Raw genomic sequence first — 16,382 nt, 5'->3', positions numbered from 1 at the left:
GAGAAAGCAGTGACCCTGGAAGAAAGTTCAAAGGCATCATAAGATGATTGGAGAAGATGTAGTCGGAGTTGTGCCAAGGTAGCACTAAGCTCCAGAAACTCCACATGTCTATGTTCATCCAAGTTCTTCATGAAACTCGGAAGAAGGTCAATCAAAAATTTCAAATTAGTCGTGAAGATGAAATTGTAATTTAGGACTCTAGAGGCATTCATGGAATTCTGGTAAAGGCGACGGCCAAACTTGTCCATGGTCTTGCCCTCTCTTCCAGGAAGTACTGTGGCATAGACTCTGGAAGGATGGGACCTGTTTAATGAAGATTCCACAAGAAGGGATTGATGAGATAACTGTCAATTCTCAAATCCCTTGTAATGTAGAGTTCTATACCTCGATTCCAATTTATCTGGAACATCAGGTATAGCATAAGGAGTCTCTAAATTTCTTTTGAAAGTTTGAGACAAAAGCCTATTAAGAGGAAGCTTGAGGGACTCTGCAGGAGACTGAGGCAGATGCATTTCCTCTAAATACTCCTTAGAATATTTACAACCAGCGTCCAATTTAATTTCCATGTCGTCAGCCATTTGACGAAGAAAGGAGGAAAATAATAATAATTTTAATAATAATTTATTTCTTATATACATCTATACCGTGAAGTTCGAAGCGGTTTACAATAAAGATACATTTAGTCAGTACATGGGATGCAAGTGGTTTACATTAAAGATTCATTTTGTCAGTACATGGGATACAAGTTACAGTAAAGATATATTTTGTCAGTACAAAAATATAATTGATCTGCTAGAGCCTGGCCTCGAGCAGGACTCGATGACCTCGAAGAACAAATGGGATACCCATGTGGGATCCCTACGAGGTCATGCCAAGGACAGGGTCACTAGGACTTGAACGAGTGGGTCAGTAGAGTGACAGTAAAATTACAATGAGCGGGTCAGTAGAGTGACAGTATAATTACAATTATACTTAAGAGGTCAGAAGACCTAAGAGGGTGGGTAAATAGTGTGGGCAGACTTGATGGGCTATATGGCCCTTATCTGCCGTCATTTTTCTATGTTTCTATGTTTCTATGAAGTGCCTCGAGTGGAGAAGGAAGGTGAAGCTGTTCTAGAGTACTGGTAACACAAAGAATACAGAGACTTGGAGGAGGCACTGGAATCAGCTGAGTCCTCGGGGTCTGGAATCAGAGACCTCAGTTGAGGAGTTGGAGGCCTCGATGAGTTGGAAGGTCTGGATTGAGGCCTGGACGAGGAAGGCTTTTCTGCGAAGACCTGCGCCTCGATGAGGGCCTCGATCTATGACGAGAGTGCTGCCTGGAAGTAGGTCTCGGTCGAGATCGAGGAGAGGTCGTCCTATGCCTGGAGACGGGCAGTGCCGCTGGTGAATGAATAGGGCTAGAAGCTGTAGATCGAAACCCCATAGACTCAGTGGTTTAGATCGAGGAATCTCGAAGCACTCGCAGACTCGACTCCTTGCACAGAGTGCGAAGATTCCAGACCAGACACTCGCAAAGACTCGACTCCTTGCACAGAGTGCGAAGATTCCAGACCAGACACTCGCAAAGACTCGACTCCTTGCACAGAGTGCGAAGATTCCAGACCAGACACTCGCAAAGACTCGACTCCTTGCACAGAGTGCGAAGATTCCAGACCAGACACTCACAAAGATTCGACTCCTTGCATAGAGTGTGTAGACACAGCTCGAGGCACAGGCAGGGACTTGACCTCACAGGAGACTGCTGATTGCCCAGGCTGGACTGCAGGAAACAGAGTTGAGGTAGGCATGTATTTGATCAGTAACTGAACAAATTGCTGCTCTAATATGGTCTGGAGAGAAGCCTGCAATTGTGGATCCGAGTCTGAAACTGGACCACTTGCAGAGGCTATAGGCTCCGAAGTGGCAGTAGAAGCATGCTTTGGCTTGGACTGATGCTTGTATAACTTGAGGACCACTGCAGGAATCTTCTGCTTAGGTATCTGACCTGAGGGAAGCTCAGGGGAAGAAAAAGCAAGTGTACTCAAGGCCAAAGACGAACCAAACAAAGAAGGTCTGATGAGACTCGAGGTTGGAGTCGTCGAAGTAGGAGGACCCCCGGCTGAAGTCTGGACCGAGTCAGGAGCCGAGGTCAAGGGTGTAGCCGAAGAGTCCATCCTGAACAGCTTTTCCACTTGAACTCGACGACATTTAAGGGCTCGAGGTTGAAGAGTAGCACAGCGTGGGCACGACTTCGGACTATGGTCAGGACCGAGACACTTAAGACACCAGTGGTGTGGGTCCGTGAGGGAAATCGCACACTGGCATTGGCTACACTTCTTGAAGCCTGTTACTAGCCGGGACATAGAAGGGAAGAAAGCCACTGCGAAGTCGAAGCCCGCAGGCGAGTGACCTGCCCAAACAGAAAATAAAGAAATAAACACAGCGATTTGCAAAAGAACTAAGACAAACCGTGGTGAAGAGAAGGCACAAAGCAACGAAGTTTCACGAAGAGCGTCAAAGACAGACTTCTTGGCTCCGCGGAAAACTGAGAACTGATGAGACTCGCCCTGTGCTGGGCAGGAAGGCATTTGCGCATGCTCGGTGCGGCAGACTTGAAACTTCCACGTTTCTACAAGCAAGTCTGCTTGCGATGCTGTCCGCATCCGGACTCCGTGGATGACGTCATCCACATGTGAGAATAGGCTGCCTGCTTGTCCTGGGATAATTATAGTTTCCATCTCTGTTTGCCAACATAGCATTTTGGTAAAGGCATTTACCGAATTTGTCCATCGCTTTACCTTCTCTGCTAGGCGGTACAGAAGCATAAATACTAGCGCCTGCAGACTTTTTCAAGGTTGATTCCATGACAAGAGACTCATGAAGAAGCTAAGGTTTATCAAACCCAGGTATAGGAACCACTCTATACAATGAGTCAAGCTTTCTAGGAGCCACAAGAATGGAAAGGGGAAGTCTCCAGATTTTTATAGAAAGTCTCATGCAAAATCTCATGGAGAGGAGGCTTCAGGAGCTCCTTTGGTGGCTAGTCATAATCTAGAGCAGTGGTCGGAAACTCGTGGCCCGCCAGGTACTATTTTGAGGCCCTCGGTATGTTTATCATAATCACAAAAGTAAAACAAAACAGTTTCTTGATCATATATCTTTTTAGCTATAAATTACAATATTATTATTAAGACTTAACCAAAAAGAAAGATTTATAAACTATAAAGAATTTTACCTCATGCAAAATTGTCATTTCTTTAATAAGATATTGACTATTTTTTTCTGAGGCCCTTCAAGTACCTACAAATCCAAAATGTGGCCTTGTAAAGGGTTTGAGACCACTGAGCCTCCAAGTCCTGCTTACTATATTTGGAGTCCACCTCCAGTGGAATAGACAGGTCCTCAGACATCTTCTTAAGAAATCTGGAAAAAGAGGATCTCTCTGAAAAAGCAGCAGGTGAGAAGAACGTTGAGGTGAATCTGAACTGGCGGAGTCCTTATCATCAGACGAGAGTGGTTCCTGCTCAGAGTCTCCAAACAAGTCTGAGTCCTGAATGGAATGAGACCGGTGTCGAAGGCTCAAGATGTTTCATCTTATGAGAGACCTTCCAAGACCGCACCGGAATCGCTTCTCTAGATGTCTGTGTAGAAGACGACTTGTGCCATGGGACGGGATCAATTGGCTCCCATGTCGATAGTCTCTGTACCAGTGGAGCATCAATGTGCAGTGTGGTCGGTGTCGCTATTCACTCAGACTGAACCGTCACCTGGAGAGTCGGTGTCGACCCAGCTTGGACAATCGGTGTTGACATGGGCATGAATTGGGTCAGTACCAGCATTTGAAAATGCTCATCCAATTCCTCCCTAAGCAAATTGTAAATTTTTTGCTATAGTGAAAGCACCGGCACCATTTGCTTTTTAGCTGGTACCACTGGTGCTGCACTCCGGCCTACTGATGAAGAGGCAGATGTCAAAGCACTCACCAAGATCGGTACCGGGCGCTTACAGGACTTTTGAGGTCGGCATGATTTGGATCAATGACTTTTTGACCTGAGTCCCAGATAGGGTAGGGGAAGGCTTCTTAGCCAGCTTACCCATAGAAGGTTGCAACACCGGAGATGTTTCTGCCGGTATTGAAGGATGCGGTGTCACCTTGGTCAGTGCCATCGAAGTCGGTAGTGATGTCAGCTCCCCCTCCATAGTGTTTCTGTTGAAGAAGGCGGTTGAAGAAGGCGGTTTTTCAAAGTCTCTTCTGAAAAGAACACCACCAGGTACAAGTCTCCAGGCGGTGCTCAGACCCCAAACACTGGAGGCACCAGTGGTGCAGGTCAGTTACCGATATGGGCCGAGCACAGCAACCGCACTTCTTAAAACCCGTTTGCAGGTGGAACATCGACGGGAAGACCTCCCTGGCAAGATCAAAATTGGAGGCCAAGGTGGTACAACAGGCCCGCCGGGTCGAACCCACGAAAGAGAAACAACAAAAATTGTTATTTCTTTTTTTAAATCAAAGAAAGAAATAAAGTAAAACAAAAAAATGACTGAAAAGTCACAAAACAACGAGAACAGGAAGGCAGCGAAAAAGAAAAAATTTCAACGACCGTTGAAACGCAACTTCTTAGCTCCGCGGAAAATAAGAAACTGAAGGGAACGCACGCCTACGTTGGGCGGGAAGGCACTCGCGCATGCGGAGTGTGGGCTATTGCAAAATTTCTAAACACTTAAAGTGGCGATGCACTTTTGAAGTGGTCCATACCGGGGTTCTGTCAGCGACGTCACCCATCAGTGAGAATATGCTGCCTGCTTGTTTTGGGCTAAAACACGATACCATTGGTCCCTTACTTAATCCACCTGTAACCTGCTGATTCTGAGTAGCTATCATCCAATATCTACCCTGCCTATTCTCTGGTTGAACAAGTTGTTCTTCTACAGTTATAGGACTCAACCGACACCAATTATGTTGTGAAGCAACCTCAGTATTGTTTCTCAATCTGTCAGCAACTTTTGACACCATTAAATCACTTGATTATGTTGAAATCAATTGACTGAAATTCACACAGTTTCTATGGTATTGCAATGATTTGCTTCTTTCTTGTTGGATTGCACCCAGCTAGTAAAAGGTCAGTGCATCTCATTCAGCTGGGACTCGGGAGTCCAGTGCCTTTGGGAGTTTTCCCAGTATTACGCTATTTCTTCTATTATAGAAGATCTATTTACATCTGTTTTGTAACATACTTAATTTGAAGGCAGGTTATGAGCTATATGCCGACATCATGATTCTTCTCCCCATTCAGCGTCTTCCTATGTAACTTGTCAGGGTATCTTGTCACCATTTCTAAATGGATGTCAAAGAATCACCTGAAATTGAATATGAGCAAGTTGGAGGCTAGGGTGTTATCAAAGGCTAGCTGTGGACTGAAAAGGACCATTAAGGAACAATATAATCAAATTGTTGGTTCCGTTTGCTGATATGAATTCCTCCTCGTAAATTCCACTGCCGGCACCCACACCCTTCTTGCTGGCGACGTAAATCTACACCTGGAACAGGCAGAGAACTCCAACGTTTCAGATCTTTTCTCCTTCCTAACATCCCTAGGATACTCTAAACCACCCCCAACCAAAACACATACCAAAGGACATCACTTAGACCTGATCTCATTCCTCCCCAATTCCTCCCATTCCTCCCCTGCCCCAAAGACGAAACGTGGACCTTCACTCCTTGGTCAGATCACCTCCGATGCAACTTTAACTTACACTGGCTCAAAAAACAAAGCCAAAGGATTCCAAGAACTACTCACAAAGAAAAAACAACAATATGGACCAGAGGTCAACTAAACCCTGAAAAATTCTGGTCCCACTACAACCCAACAACCACCACAGACCCAAACCCCAACTTCCTCCCAGGCTGGAACAACTTCAGCACCCAGGTTCTAAATGACATGGCCCCACTGAAAACCTATAAGAAAAAACACCGCTCATTGCCAACTGGTTTGACGCCAACCTACTAGCCCTGAAATGAGAAGTACGCAAACTAGAAAGAATCTGGTGCAAATCTGGCACAGATACAGATAGATATGCCTGGCGTACTAAAGTTATCGAATACAAAAAAATGATCAAGGAGAAACGCTCCAAATATTATGCCCAATCAATCAACACCCCAACCCTAAACAGCAATAAACTCTTCAGACTTATCAACTCCTTATTTGATATCAACTCATATAAAAGCTCCCCCACAGACCTTCCACCCTCCCCAACAAACCTAGCTGACTACTTCACCAACAAAATTCATAACTTAAAAACCTCTCTCGCAACAATAAGAACCAGCCCATCAACCCTTCTGCCTACCCCAAACAATGAAGGTATCACCACTGACATGACCTGGAACCGCTTTGAGAACCCAGACTGGAACCTATTCCTAGAGCTATATACAAAATATGCCAAATCAAACTGCCTTCTAGACAACTGCCCACCCTCCATCATGAAAATAGCTCCCCCCCCTTCAAAGTGGAGCTCTTCAACTGGATTACCCTCTGCCTGTCCACTGGCTACTTCCCGCTGGAACTTGGCCACATCCTCATATCTCCAACCATCAAAAACCCCAAAGAACCACCATCCACAACCACCAACTACAGACCCATTGCCAACATACCCTTCTTCCTCAAGATTATGGAAGGCCTTGTAAACCAGGACCTCATGTCTTACCTCGAAAAATTTAACATCCTTCATGACTCCCAGTCTGGATTCCGCACTAACTACAGCACGGAAACCATTCTAGCATCTCTAACTGACTACCTCCTCCAACTATTCTCACAGGGAAACAGTGCCCTAATACTCCAGTTCGACCTCAGTAGTGCCTTTGACCTGGTAGACCATGACATTCTGCTCAGCTACCTCGATACCTTAGGCATTTCGGGACAGGTACTAACCCAAGTACACCACGAAGGAACCTACTCCCACACATGGTCCAACCCCTGTGGAGTTCCACAAGGCTCCCCCCTATCACTTTCCCTATTCAATATCTACATGACTTCATTGGGACACATGTTATCTGACCCAAAGCTGAAATCCTACATCTACGCAGATGACATCACAATTGTCATCCCCATCTACTCATTCTCACAAGAAACAGAGCAACACACCGCATCAGTACTTACCATGGTCAAACACTGGACCACTCAGTCCAAACTGAAACTAAATCCAGAAAAGACTAAACTCTTCCTAGCTAGTCCCAAACACAAACTAACGAACACCACCTTACAACTCAACGGCCTAACTTACCCTATTAACCCCACCATCAAAATCCTTGGAGTCATCCTAGACCGCTGCTTGACCTTCGAAGACCACACCAACGCCCAGGTCAAAAAAATGCTTTTATACCCTCTGGAAACTCCGTACCATCAAACATTACTTCGACTTCCCCTCCTTCAGACTGCTGGTCCAATCCCTAATCCTAAGCACACTGGATTACTGTAATATAATTTATATGGGCTCCTACAAGAAAACCATCAAACGACTGAGACTTATCCAAAACACCGCAGTCCGCCTAATCTATGGCCTCAAAAAGTCAGACCATATCACCCCTTACTATAGAAAACTGCACTGGTTGCCAATAGAAGCGAGAGTCATATTCAAATTCGCCTGCCTCTGCTTCAAAACCCTAACTGGCTTGTCCCCGATATATCTGTCTCACCACTTTGTGTTCCCTGGAACCACTCGCACGCGTAATGCCAACCTGTTTACCTACCCTTCCCCAAAGGGATGCACCCACAAAAGATTCCTCAATAGAACTCTCTCATACCAAGCTGGCAGATGGACAAACTGCCTGACCACCCTCATCTCATCTGCCCCATCCTACTCATCCTTCAGGAAATCTCTCAAATCTTTCCTCTACGACAAATTTCTTGAACCCCCCTCATCACCAAATAATCAAATACCTCCATCCTGTAATTGATACTGGTTGTCTTCTTGACATTCACCACCCTGTATTGGTTTTGTACACTGCTTTGTTCTTTATAAGCCTCTCGCACTGCCTCTCTACTATATATATATATATATATCTCTGCTGTATATGTACAGTCTCCTGCATGGTAAATCTACATTGTTCTTCGCTGTTTAAACACCTTTACTGAATATGTACAGTTCTCATTGTATCTTCGCTGTAAATGTACAGTCTCTTACATTGTAAACCGCTCTGAACTGTTTGTGGTACTGCGGTATATAAAATAAAGTTGTTATTATTATTATTATTAAACCCACTCATCTGGATTGGTGTTGTCAGCCAAAGAGGAATAAATAAATGTCAAGCAAAATCAGCTTAAGTTAATGTCTGACATATTTGAAACTCGAGAAAAAGAAGCCACTTTAGATAGGTTTTATATGAATTTGTAACAAACAAGTTTTATCTAATACTCACAGTAAAACTGGTGGAAATGTTCCAACTGTGGGACTCCTGGTATCAGATTATACAAATGAGATTTCAGAGCATCACTCCTGAGTAAGCTGTAGGCCATCTCTGTCAAATTGATTCCAACTATAGCATAGGAAAATCTGTGAAGTCAAAGTATCATTCACTTAGTTTTTCCCTTCTGTTTTACAGCAGGCTGTATGCTCTTAATGAGATGCCATTCACTGTCAAGCTTTCTTCATTCCAATCACCCACAATTCAAACTGACTTTTCTAATCGATTAGGGCATATTTTGATCCTTCCTCATTTAGACTACTGGTACAATCATTGATTTTGAGTTCCCTGGATTATTGTAACATCATTTATCTAGCCTTCAGTAAAATGAATATCAAAAGGTTGCAGATCATTCAGAACATGGCTGTTCGGTTGATTTTCAACTTGAAAAAATTTGATCATGTAACTAAATTCTATCGGAAGCTATACTGGCTTCCAGTTGAGGCAAGAATATTATTTATGTTAGGTTGTACCTGTTACAAGACATTGTTTGGCCTTATACCTGATTATATTATTGATAACTTAAATTTACTGACAGAAAAAGTTTCTCTCAGCATTTTAGATTACACTCCTCCCGCAATAATTGCAGGGGTTAGGGGCAGAGCCGGCCCGCGAATATTGAAAATTCGCGAATAACTTTTGGGACAACTCTGACCCACCCCCGCCTCCCTCCCAGCATCCCAGATTTTACTTGGTGGTCTAGTGGTCTTTCAGTGGCAGGAGTGATCTTCCTACGCTCCTGTCCATTGCAGTCTCTCGAGACTACGACGGGAACTCACGGCAGCCATTTTGGATGAGTGATCTGCACAGGGCAGGAGCGTAGGAAGATCACTCATAGAAACATAGAAGATGACGGCAGATAAGGGCCATAGCCCATCAGGTCTGCCCACTCTACTGACCCACCCCCAAGTCTACTATCCTAGGGATCCCACTCCTGGTGACAGGTTCCCTTGGCTTAATCCTCTAAGGGATCCCACATGGGCGTCCCATTTGCTCTTAAATTCTTGCACGCTGTTTGCCTCGATCACCTGCACCGGGAGCTCGTTCCAAGGATCAACCACTCTCTCGGTGAAGAAATATTTCCTGGTGTCGCCATGAAATTTCCCGCCCCTGAGTTTGAGCGGATGCCCTCTTGTGGATGAGGGTCCTTTGAGAAAGAGAATCTCTTCTTCCATCCCGATACGGCCGGTAATATACTTAAACGCCTCGATCATGTCTCCTCTCTCCCTACGTTCCTCGAGTGAGTACAGCCGCAAATTTTTCAGCCTTTCCTCGTATGATAGATCCTTGAGCCCCGAGGCCATCCGTTGCACCGACTCTACTCTCAACACATGTTTTCGGTAGTGTGGCCTCCAGAATTGCACACAGTATTCCAAATGAGGCCTCACCATGGTTCTGTATAATGGCATTATGACTTCAGGCTTCCGGCTGACAAAACTCCTGTGGATGCAACCTAACAACTGTCTTGCCTTAGATGAAGCCTTCTCCACATGATCAGCAGTTTTCATGTCTGCGCTGATGATCACTCCCAAGTCTCGTTCTGTTGAAGTTCTAGCTAAGGTCTCACCATTCAAGGTGTAAGTTCTGCACGGATTTCTGCTGCCGAGGTGCATGATCTTGCATTTCTTACCGTTGAAGCCCAGCTGCCAGGTCGAGGACCAAAGCTCCAACAAATGTAGGTCCTGTGTCATACTATTGGGTGAATTGCCATCTCTCGCTATATTGCATAGTTTGGCATCGTCAGTGAATAACGTTACCTTACCTTGAAGCCCCTGAGTTAGGTCACCTGCGGTACTCCACTGGTCACCTCCGATGTTTTAGAGAGGGTATCGTTAACTACCACCCTCTGAAGTCTGCCACTCAGCCAGTCATTGACCCATGTAGTTAGTGTTTCTCCCAGCCCCACTGATTTCATCTTGCTCAACAGCCTGCGATGTGGGACACTATTGAAAGCTTTGCTGAAGTCTAGGTATACGACGTCCACGGATTCTCCCAAGTCTAACTGTTTTGTTACCCAGTCAAAGAAGCTGATGAGATTGGATTGGTAGGACCTATCCTTGGTGAATCTGTGTTGACTGGGATCCCGTAGATTCTCCTCATCCAAGATTGCGTCTAATTTACGTTTGATTAGTGTTTCCATGAGTTTGCATACTATTGATGTGAGACTCACCGGTCTGTAGTTTGCAGCCTCTGCCCTGCAACCCTTTTTGTGCAGTGGAATGACGTTAGCTGTTTTCCAGTCTATGGGGACTCTCCCCGAACTTAGGGAGAGATTGAAGAGTCCTGATAGCGGTTCTGCCAGGACATCACGCAGCTCACTGAGCACCCTGGGGTGTAGATTGTCCGGTCCCATGGCTCTGTTCACCTTGAGTCTTGCCAGTTCATAATAGACGTCGCCAGGTGTGAACTCGAAATTCTGAAACGGGTCTTCCATGCCGGGCCTTGCCTGCAACTGCGGACCGTGCCCCGGTGCCTCACAGGTGAAGACAGAGCAGAAGTATTCATTCAGTAGTTCTGCTTTATCGGAATCTGATTCTGCGCAGTTCCCATCTGGTTTTCTAAGGCATACTATCCCGTCTGTGTTCTTTTCCCTATCACTAATATACCTGAAGAAGGATTTGTCCCCTTTCTTCATGTTCTTTGCCAGAGTCTCTTCCACTCAAAGTTTAGCCTCCCTGACTGCCGTTTTGACCGCTGCAGACCTCGCCCTATGTTCTAGTTTAGCTTCCCTAGTCTCTGTTTGTTTGTAGGAAATAAATGCTTTTTTCTTCTCCTTGACGAGGTGCGAGATTTCTGCGGAGTACCATTGGGGTTTGTTGTTTCTCCGCAGTTTGTGTACTGATTTAATGTAGAGGCTTGTCGCTTCATGTATGGTAGATTTCAGGGATGACCACATAGCTTCCACATCATTGGTCATAGCTTGGTTCTGCAGTGTCCGGTGGACAAAATCTCCCATGCGTTCGAAGTCAGTGCCTCGGAAGTTGAGTACTTTTGTTTTTGTGTTTGATCTAGGGAAACCTTTCCTGAGGTAGAACTACACCATGTTGTGGTTGCTGGAAGCTAGCGTATCTCCTACCGAGACCTTCGAGATGCTATCCCCGTTGGTGAGTACCAGGTCCAGGATCGCTTGGGTCCTAGTGGGTTCCAATACCATTTGTTTGAGTCGTGCTCCCTTTATGGATGTTAACAGTCTCCTGCTGCCGCTGGTTGTTGCTGAGTATGAGTTCCAATCTGCGTCAAGCATGTTGAAGTCCCCTAGCAGAACAGCGTCTCCCCGTAGAGTGATATTCTCTATGTCTTCAATTAATTCGGAGTCTTTGTCTTCCAGTTGTCTTGGAGGTCTATATACAACACCAAGATACAGGCATTTTCCCCTGCCTCTGGCCAGGTTCACGACTCAAACAAATGGTATTGGAACCCACTAGGGCCCAGGCGATCCTGGACCTAGTACTCACCAACGGGGATGGTGTCTCGAAGGTCCGGTGAGGTGGGGGGTGATAACATTTTTAGGAAATTGCAAGTAATCAAAATTGCGAGTCCTAAAACCGCGAATCGGGAGGGGGGAGGGGAAGCTTCAGTTGCTTCTTTGGTTGCTGGAGGAAGTTCTGCTACCTAGAAAGGTAGTGTCTCCCTTGGCCCTTGAGTTATCTCCTGGAAATTGCAAAGCCCCAGAATGGCTGGCAGCCAAACGAGAACAAAATTAAGTCCACCAGAGCGCCGATATGGCTAGTTTAACCAGTGAGTATCTCCCTTGATGTTGACTCCAGAAAAGAAGTTTTCTGAGGAATAAACTGAGTCTTTTGAGAGCACCTAATGCCAGAGAACAATTCAAATATACCTCTTGTTTAGAAAAACCAAAGAGGTAACTTTAGGGACATTATAATTATAATTGAAAGTTTGGGTAAAATTCATTCAGGCAACTTTAAAGTGGTTGATGACCATTTTTTTGCTCCTTTTCAGGCTCATAATAAAAAAAAAACATAGATGTCCAAAAAGCATCCTAAATCAGCACTTGGATGTCCTAATCGCCAGGACGTCCAAGTGCCAATAATCAAAACTGTCTTTCTGTATGTCTATTGAGGTTTTCCAGCCTCTGTGCATCCAGAGCACGAGATGAGCATGGTGAAGATGTGTTATGGGAGGGCAAGCGATTTCAAGGGCAGGTTAGACACGTATTTCTGTCCCAAACATTTGTGGGCTTTATTAAGAGCTCTAGCATTTTTCTTTTTTTCCTATGTTTTCTTTTTAAAATGTTAAATATGTGATCTACTTTTTTCAACTCAAATGTTAACTTGTATTTAAATTTGTTCAAATTGCAAAAAAATAAAATAAAAATAATAATTTTTTTAAGGGATGGACTGAGTTATCTCCCTCACAGAGGTAAGAGTTCATCATGGAGAGATTTTCTCCTTTCATGAGAGAGGGATCTGAGGGGAGAGAAGAGACTCCTCCTCTGAGAGAACTAGCTCCTGCTCAAACTCCCAGGAGTGATCCAAATCAGACTCAGGGTAACAGTTATCTACAGTCTGTATATACCTGCCTCGGTCTACTGGACTCATGACCAGACTTTGGATGAGTGCACCGAGGAATGGGGAGCATCCTAGGAACTGAGGAAACTTCCTCCCTAAAGGGGCTAGACACCAATATTGTCACTTCAACACTTGTTGAGGCAACAGTGTGAACACAAGGCCAACAAGAAGAGAATGGGCATCCAGAATGTGCTGGAGTAGCATTGGGCTTGACGCCAATACCCTTGATGCCTCAGCATTATGTTGGTCAAGAAGGTACTCCAGCTACTCTTGCAGTGTCACCCAGACCTGCTCCTCAAGGTTAGGCAATGGTAAAGGCTAGGTCCCAGTCAGTGTGGTCACGTTTTTGGAAGGCATCAAAGTTAAATCAGATTCTTGATCCTGGCTTGATGGGGGCTGGTGCATTGGTGCTGAATCCCTGAAGGGGTAGCATCCATCTTGGAGCTGACATTTATTGGGTAACAACAACATTATTCAGTGGTAACTGATGCCGGTGTCATACGCTGGGCAGAGACTAAGAAGCATCAATGTCCCTTCAGTACTGATGAGGAAGATGTTGAATCCTTACACATCCTTGGGGTGGGATCTGAAGATGCCTGGTTCTGACACTGTGTTGATAGCTCCAATCAAGATAGGGGAAGACCTCCTCAAGGCTGATGCATCCCCTGTGTTTAATGCAGCTCTGGATGTTTCCAATGCCAAAGTCAATGATTTGGATTTCTTGGTGCCAAAAATACTTTTATGCTGTTCATTATGATTCATAACACAATTTACAAAAAGAAACATTAAGATCAAGCCCCAGACATGACAAGTACAATTATGGGTGTCATTAAGTGACATTGTCTTAGCACACAGGAACACATTTTAAAAACACTGGACGTTTTCTGGGACATGTTGGGGAAAATAGCTAAGGTGAAATCAAACGGCTCAATGATTGAAAAACAATGGCATTGGTGGGGAAGAAATACCTGATGGGAGACCTCAAAGCCTAAAATGATCTAGCAAGCCATGGAAAATAAAAACTTAAGTGACGAAAAACTAAAGAAAAGTAAAAAGAAGGGGGAAAACTGGTCACATACATGAAAAAACAAAAAAGAAGTTATGAAGGCAACAAAACACCAGTCAGGTGCAAGCTGAGGGGAAGATGAATAAAATCACATCTCTCTCCTTCATGGATGAAAGAAGACTGCCCTAGTCCCACACGGTGATGGTGAGCAGGAAGGTGCGTTCATGCATGGTGCATGCTTCCAAAAGCTTCTTGAAAAAGAATGTTATGGAATGTCACCCATATGTGAAAATTTGATTTCCTGCTTGTCTTTGGAGGGAAAAAAAAGTATAATTTTTCCCCTTTTATTTTTGTTTACTATTTATTAACCATGGCAATCGTACTAACTTTATCCAAAAATAAAACTGGTTTCTTTTGCCTGGTGGCATTCTCTTGCTCTTTTGGTTTCTATCACAATCAGAACCAGCTTCTATCTTCATTTGCAACTATCAATGGTATTTCCCTCACCCGCTTTTTAATCTCTACCCATCTAACCCAATCAATGCAGCTAGGGCTCAGAGACTACACAACTCTTTCCAGGCACCAGTACACAGAATGTGTCCAAATAATGGTCACTAAGTGATGCCTGGGACTCTCCCCCAGAACCATTACCATATTAATGTCAACCGACCTAAAGGCATAGAATATTGAAGTACTAAAAATAATTCAGTCATCAATTATATGGGTAATAACGCTGCTTTATAGAGTCACTTTAACAGAGTCTGATTAAGTAGGGTCCACATTAAACAAAATCAAAAAAGTAACACATTTCACATTGCTACCCAAACGAAGTATGAAAAGCAGCATATAAAAACATGCTGCGTGTTTGCATTACCAAGGATTTCTCATTACTTTAGCATAGGGCAGAGATGACAGGTTGTTCTCCCGCCATGGCAACAAGATTCAGAACTACTGTTTCGGGAGCTCTCCAGTGACACCAAACTACCAAGAGAATTCTCAGGAAGATAATGGAAAGAGAGTCACATTTTATGCCCAGAAATCACTTCTCTTTGCCATAAGCAAAGAATTACAATAAAACACCAATTGACTTACCCCATTTTTGGATGATTTGAACGAGAAAGAATTTGACGCGATTCTTCTGTATAATGTTTGCTGAAGTACCTATCAATGTCAAAGACATATTTTAGCTTTAATATTTACTGCATTATTAAGAGAGAGAAAGATGGGCAGTATACTTGCCTTGTGCCATTTTTATTTCATTTATATAAAGGCTAACTTTAACAAACCAGCAAGTAAAAGCAAGCACATCTCAGAATAAATGAACCAATACTACAGTTTTAAAAAAAATGCAAGAGAAAAAACTGGGAGAAAAGAGAGCTAGCAAATATATACTTATCCATTTCTTTATTCAGGCAGCCTCTTCCTACCCCTTGGACTTCTAGCCTGTTTGGAACCTTCCCCAGGCCCATTTGTTACAATGTATGAAAATGGATTTTTGTCTTCCTTTAAGGCTTCACCCTTCTTTTGTTATTCCATTCCCCCACTACAACAACAGATGACCAGGGTAGGATCTAGCCACTCTGCCTCTAAGATCTGAGCTGGGAAACTCGGACACCAGCAGAGTAACACCAACAAACTCACACCAAGCGGGAAGGTAGGTACAAATCCTAGACTTTAGCTAGCTATACAACAGGGCACATTCCCTCACATACCACACATCTAGAGGGGAAACGAGTACTCATTGACTCCATCACTGACTCCAACACTGTAACACAAGCAGACTCAGAACAAACAAGCCAGCAGACTCACAACAAGCAGGAAGGCAGCCACAAGACCCAGTCTTTAGCTAGTTACACAGCAGGGTACACACTCCCTCGCATACCACACACCTAGAGAGGAAATAAGCACTCACAGACACTAACACAGTAACACTAGCAGACTCGTAACATAAAGGAAGGTAGAAACCAGGAAGCCAGAAAACATCCAGACGACAGAGACAGAAGGTCTACAGCCGATTCACCCAAACAACTCAAAAGGGGGAGAAGAGATGGATGCCCAAGGAAGCCAGAAGGTGAGCTCTCCAGTCTTCTGCACCAGCTGCAATATGTATGACTACCTACCTTCAGGGACTATGGCATACATTTGCAGTCGTTGCATGGAGCTGGATAGCTTGAAACGGCAGGTCCCACTGCTAGAGGAGACAGTGCTGAACTCCTCACCTTTGAAGAGGAAATCCGCGAACAGGAGAAGCTTCTAGTGCAGTTCAGTCCAAACGAAGAGGTCAAGGAACTAGAAAGATACATCGAGGAAGCACACCAGCAGCATGTGGAGAACTGTTCCCGAACAACTCAGGAAGAAGGCCTGGACGAGAGAAGAGAAGACACCCCTGCAAATTCTGGAGAGAAGG

At 44.5% G+C, this 16,382-nt stretch overlaps 1 protein-coding gene across 5 annotated transcripts in view; it reads right to left on the bottom strand.

Moving 5' to 3' along the window:
* Positions 1–16,382, bottom strand: part of ELMOD2 (ELMO domain containing 2) — a 139,873-nt gene that overhangs the window by 12,560 nt on the left and 110,931 nt on the right. For all 5 annotated transcript variants that reach the window (XM_033939720.1, XM_033939710.1, XM_033939701.1 and 2 more), the window contains 2 exons: positions 15,068–15,136; positions 8,396–8,529 (listed from right to left, as the gene is read on the bottom strand). In XM_033939720.1, coding sequence (XP_033795611.1) covers positions 8,396–8,529; positions 15,068–15,136 — 203 coding nt within the window. The remainder of the gene's footprint in view (positions 1–8,395; positions 8,530–15,067; positions 15,137–16,382) is intronic.

Source organism: Geotrypetes seraphini, chromosome 1 (genome assembly GCF_902459505.1).
Source record: "Geotrypetes seraphini chromosome 1, aGeoSer1.1, whole genome shotgun sequence".
Taxonomy (NCBI): Eukaryota; Metazoa; Chordata; class Amphibia; order Gymnophiona; family Dermophiidae; genus Geotrypetes; species Geotrypetes seraphini.
This window is presented reverse-complemented; position numbering and strand designations above follow the sequence as displayed.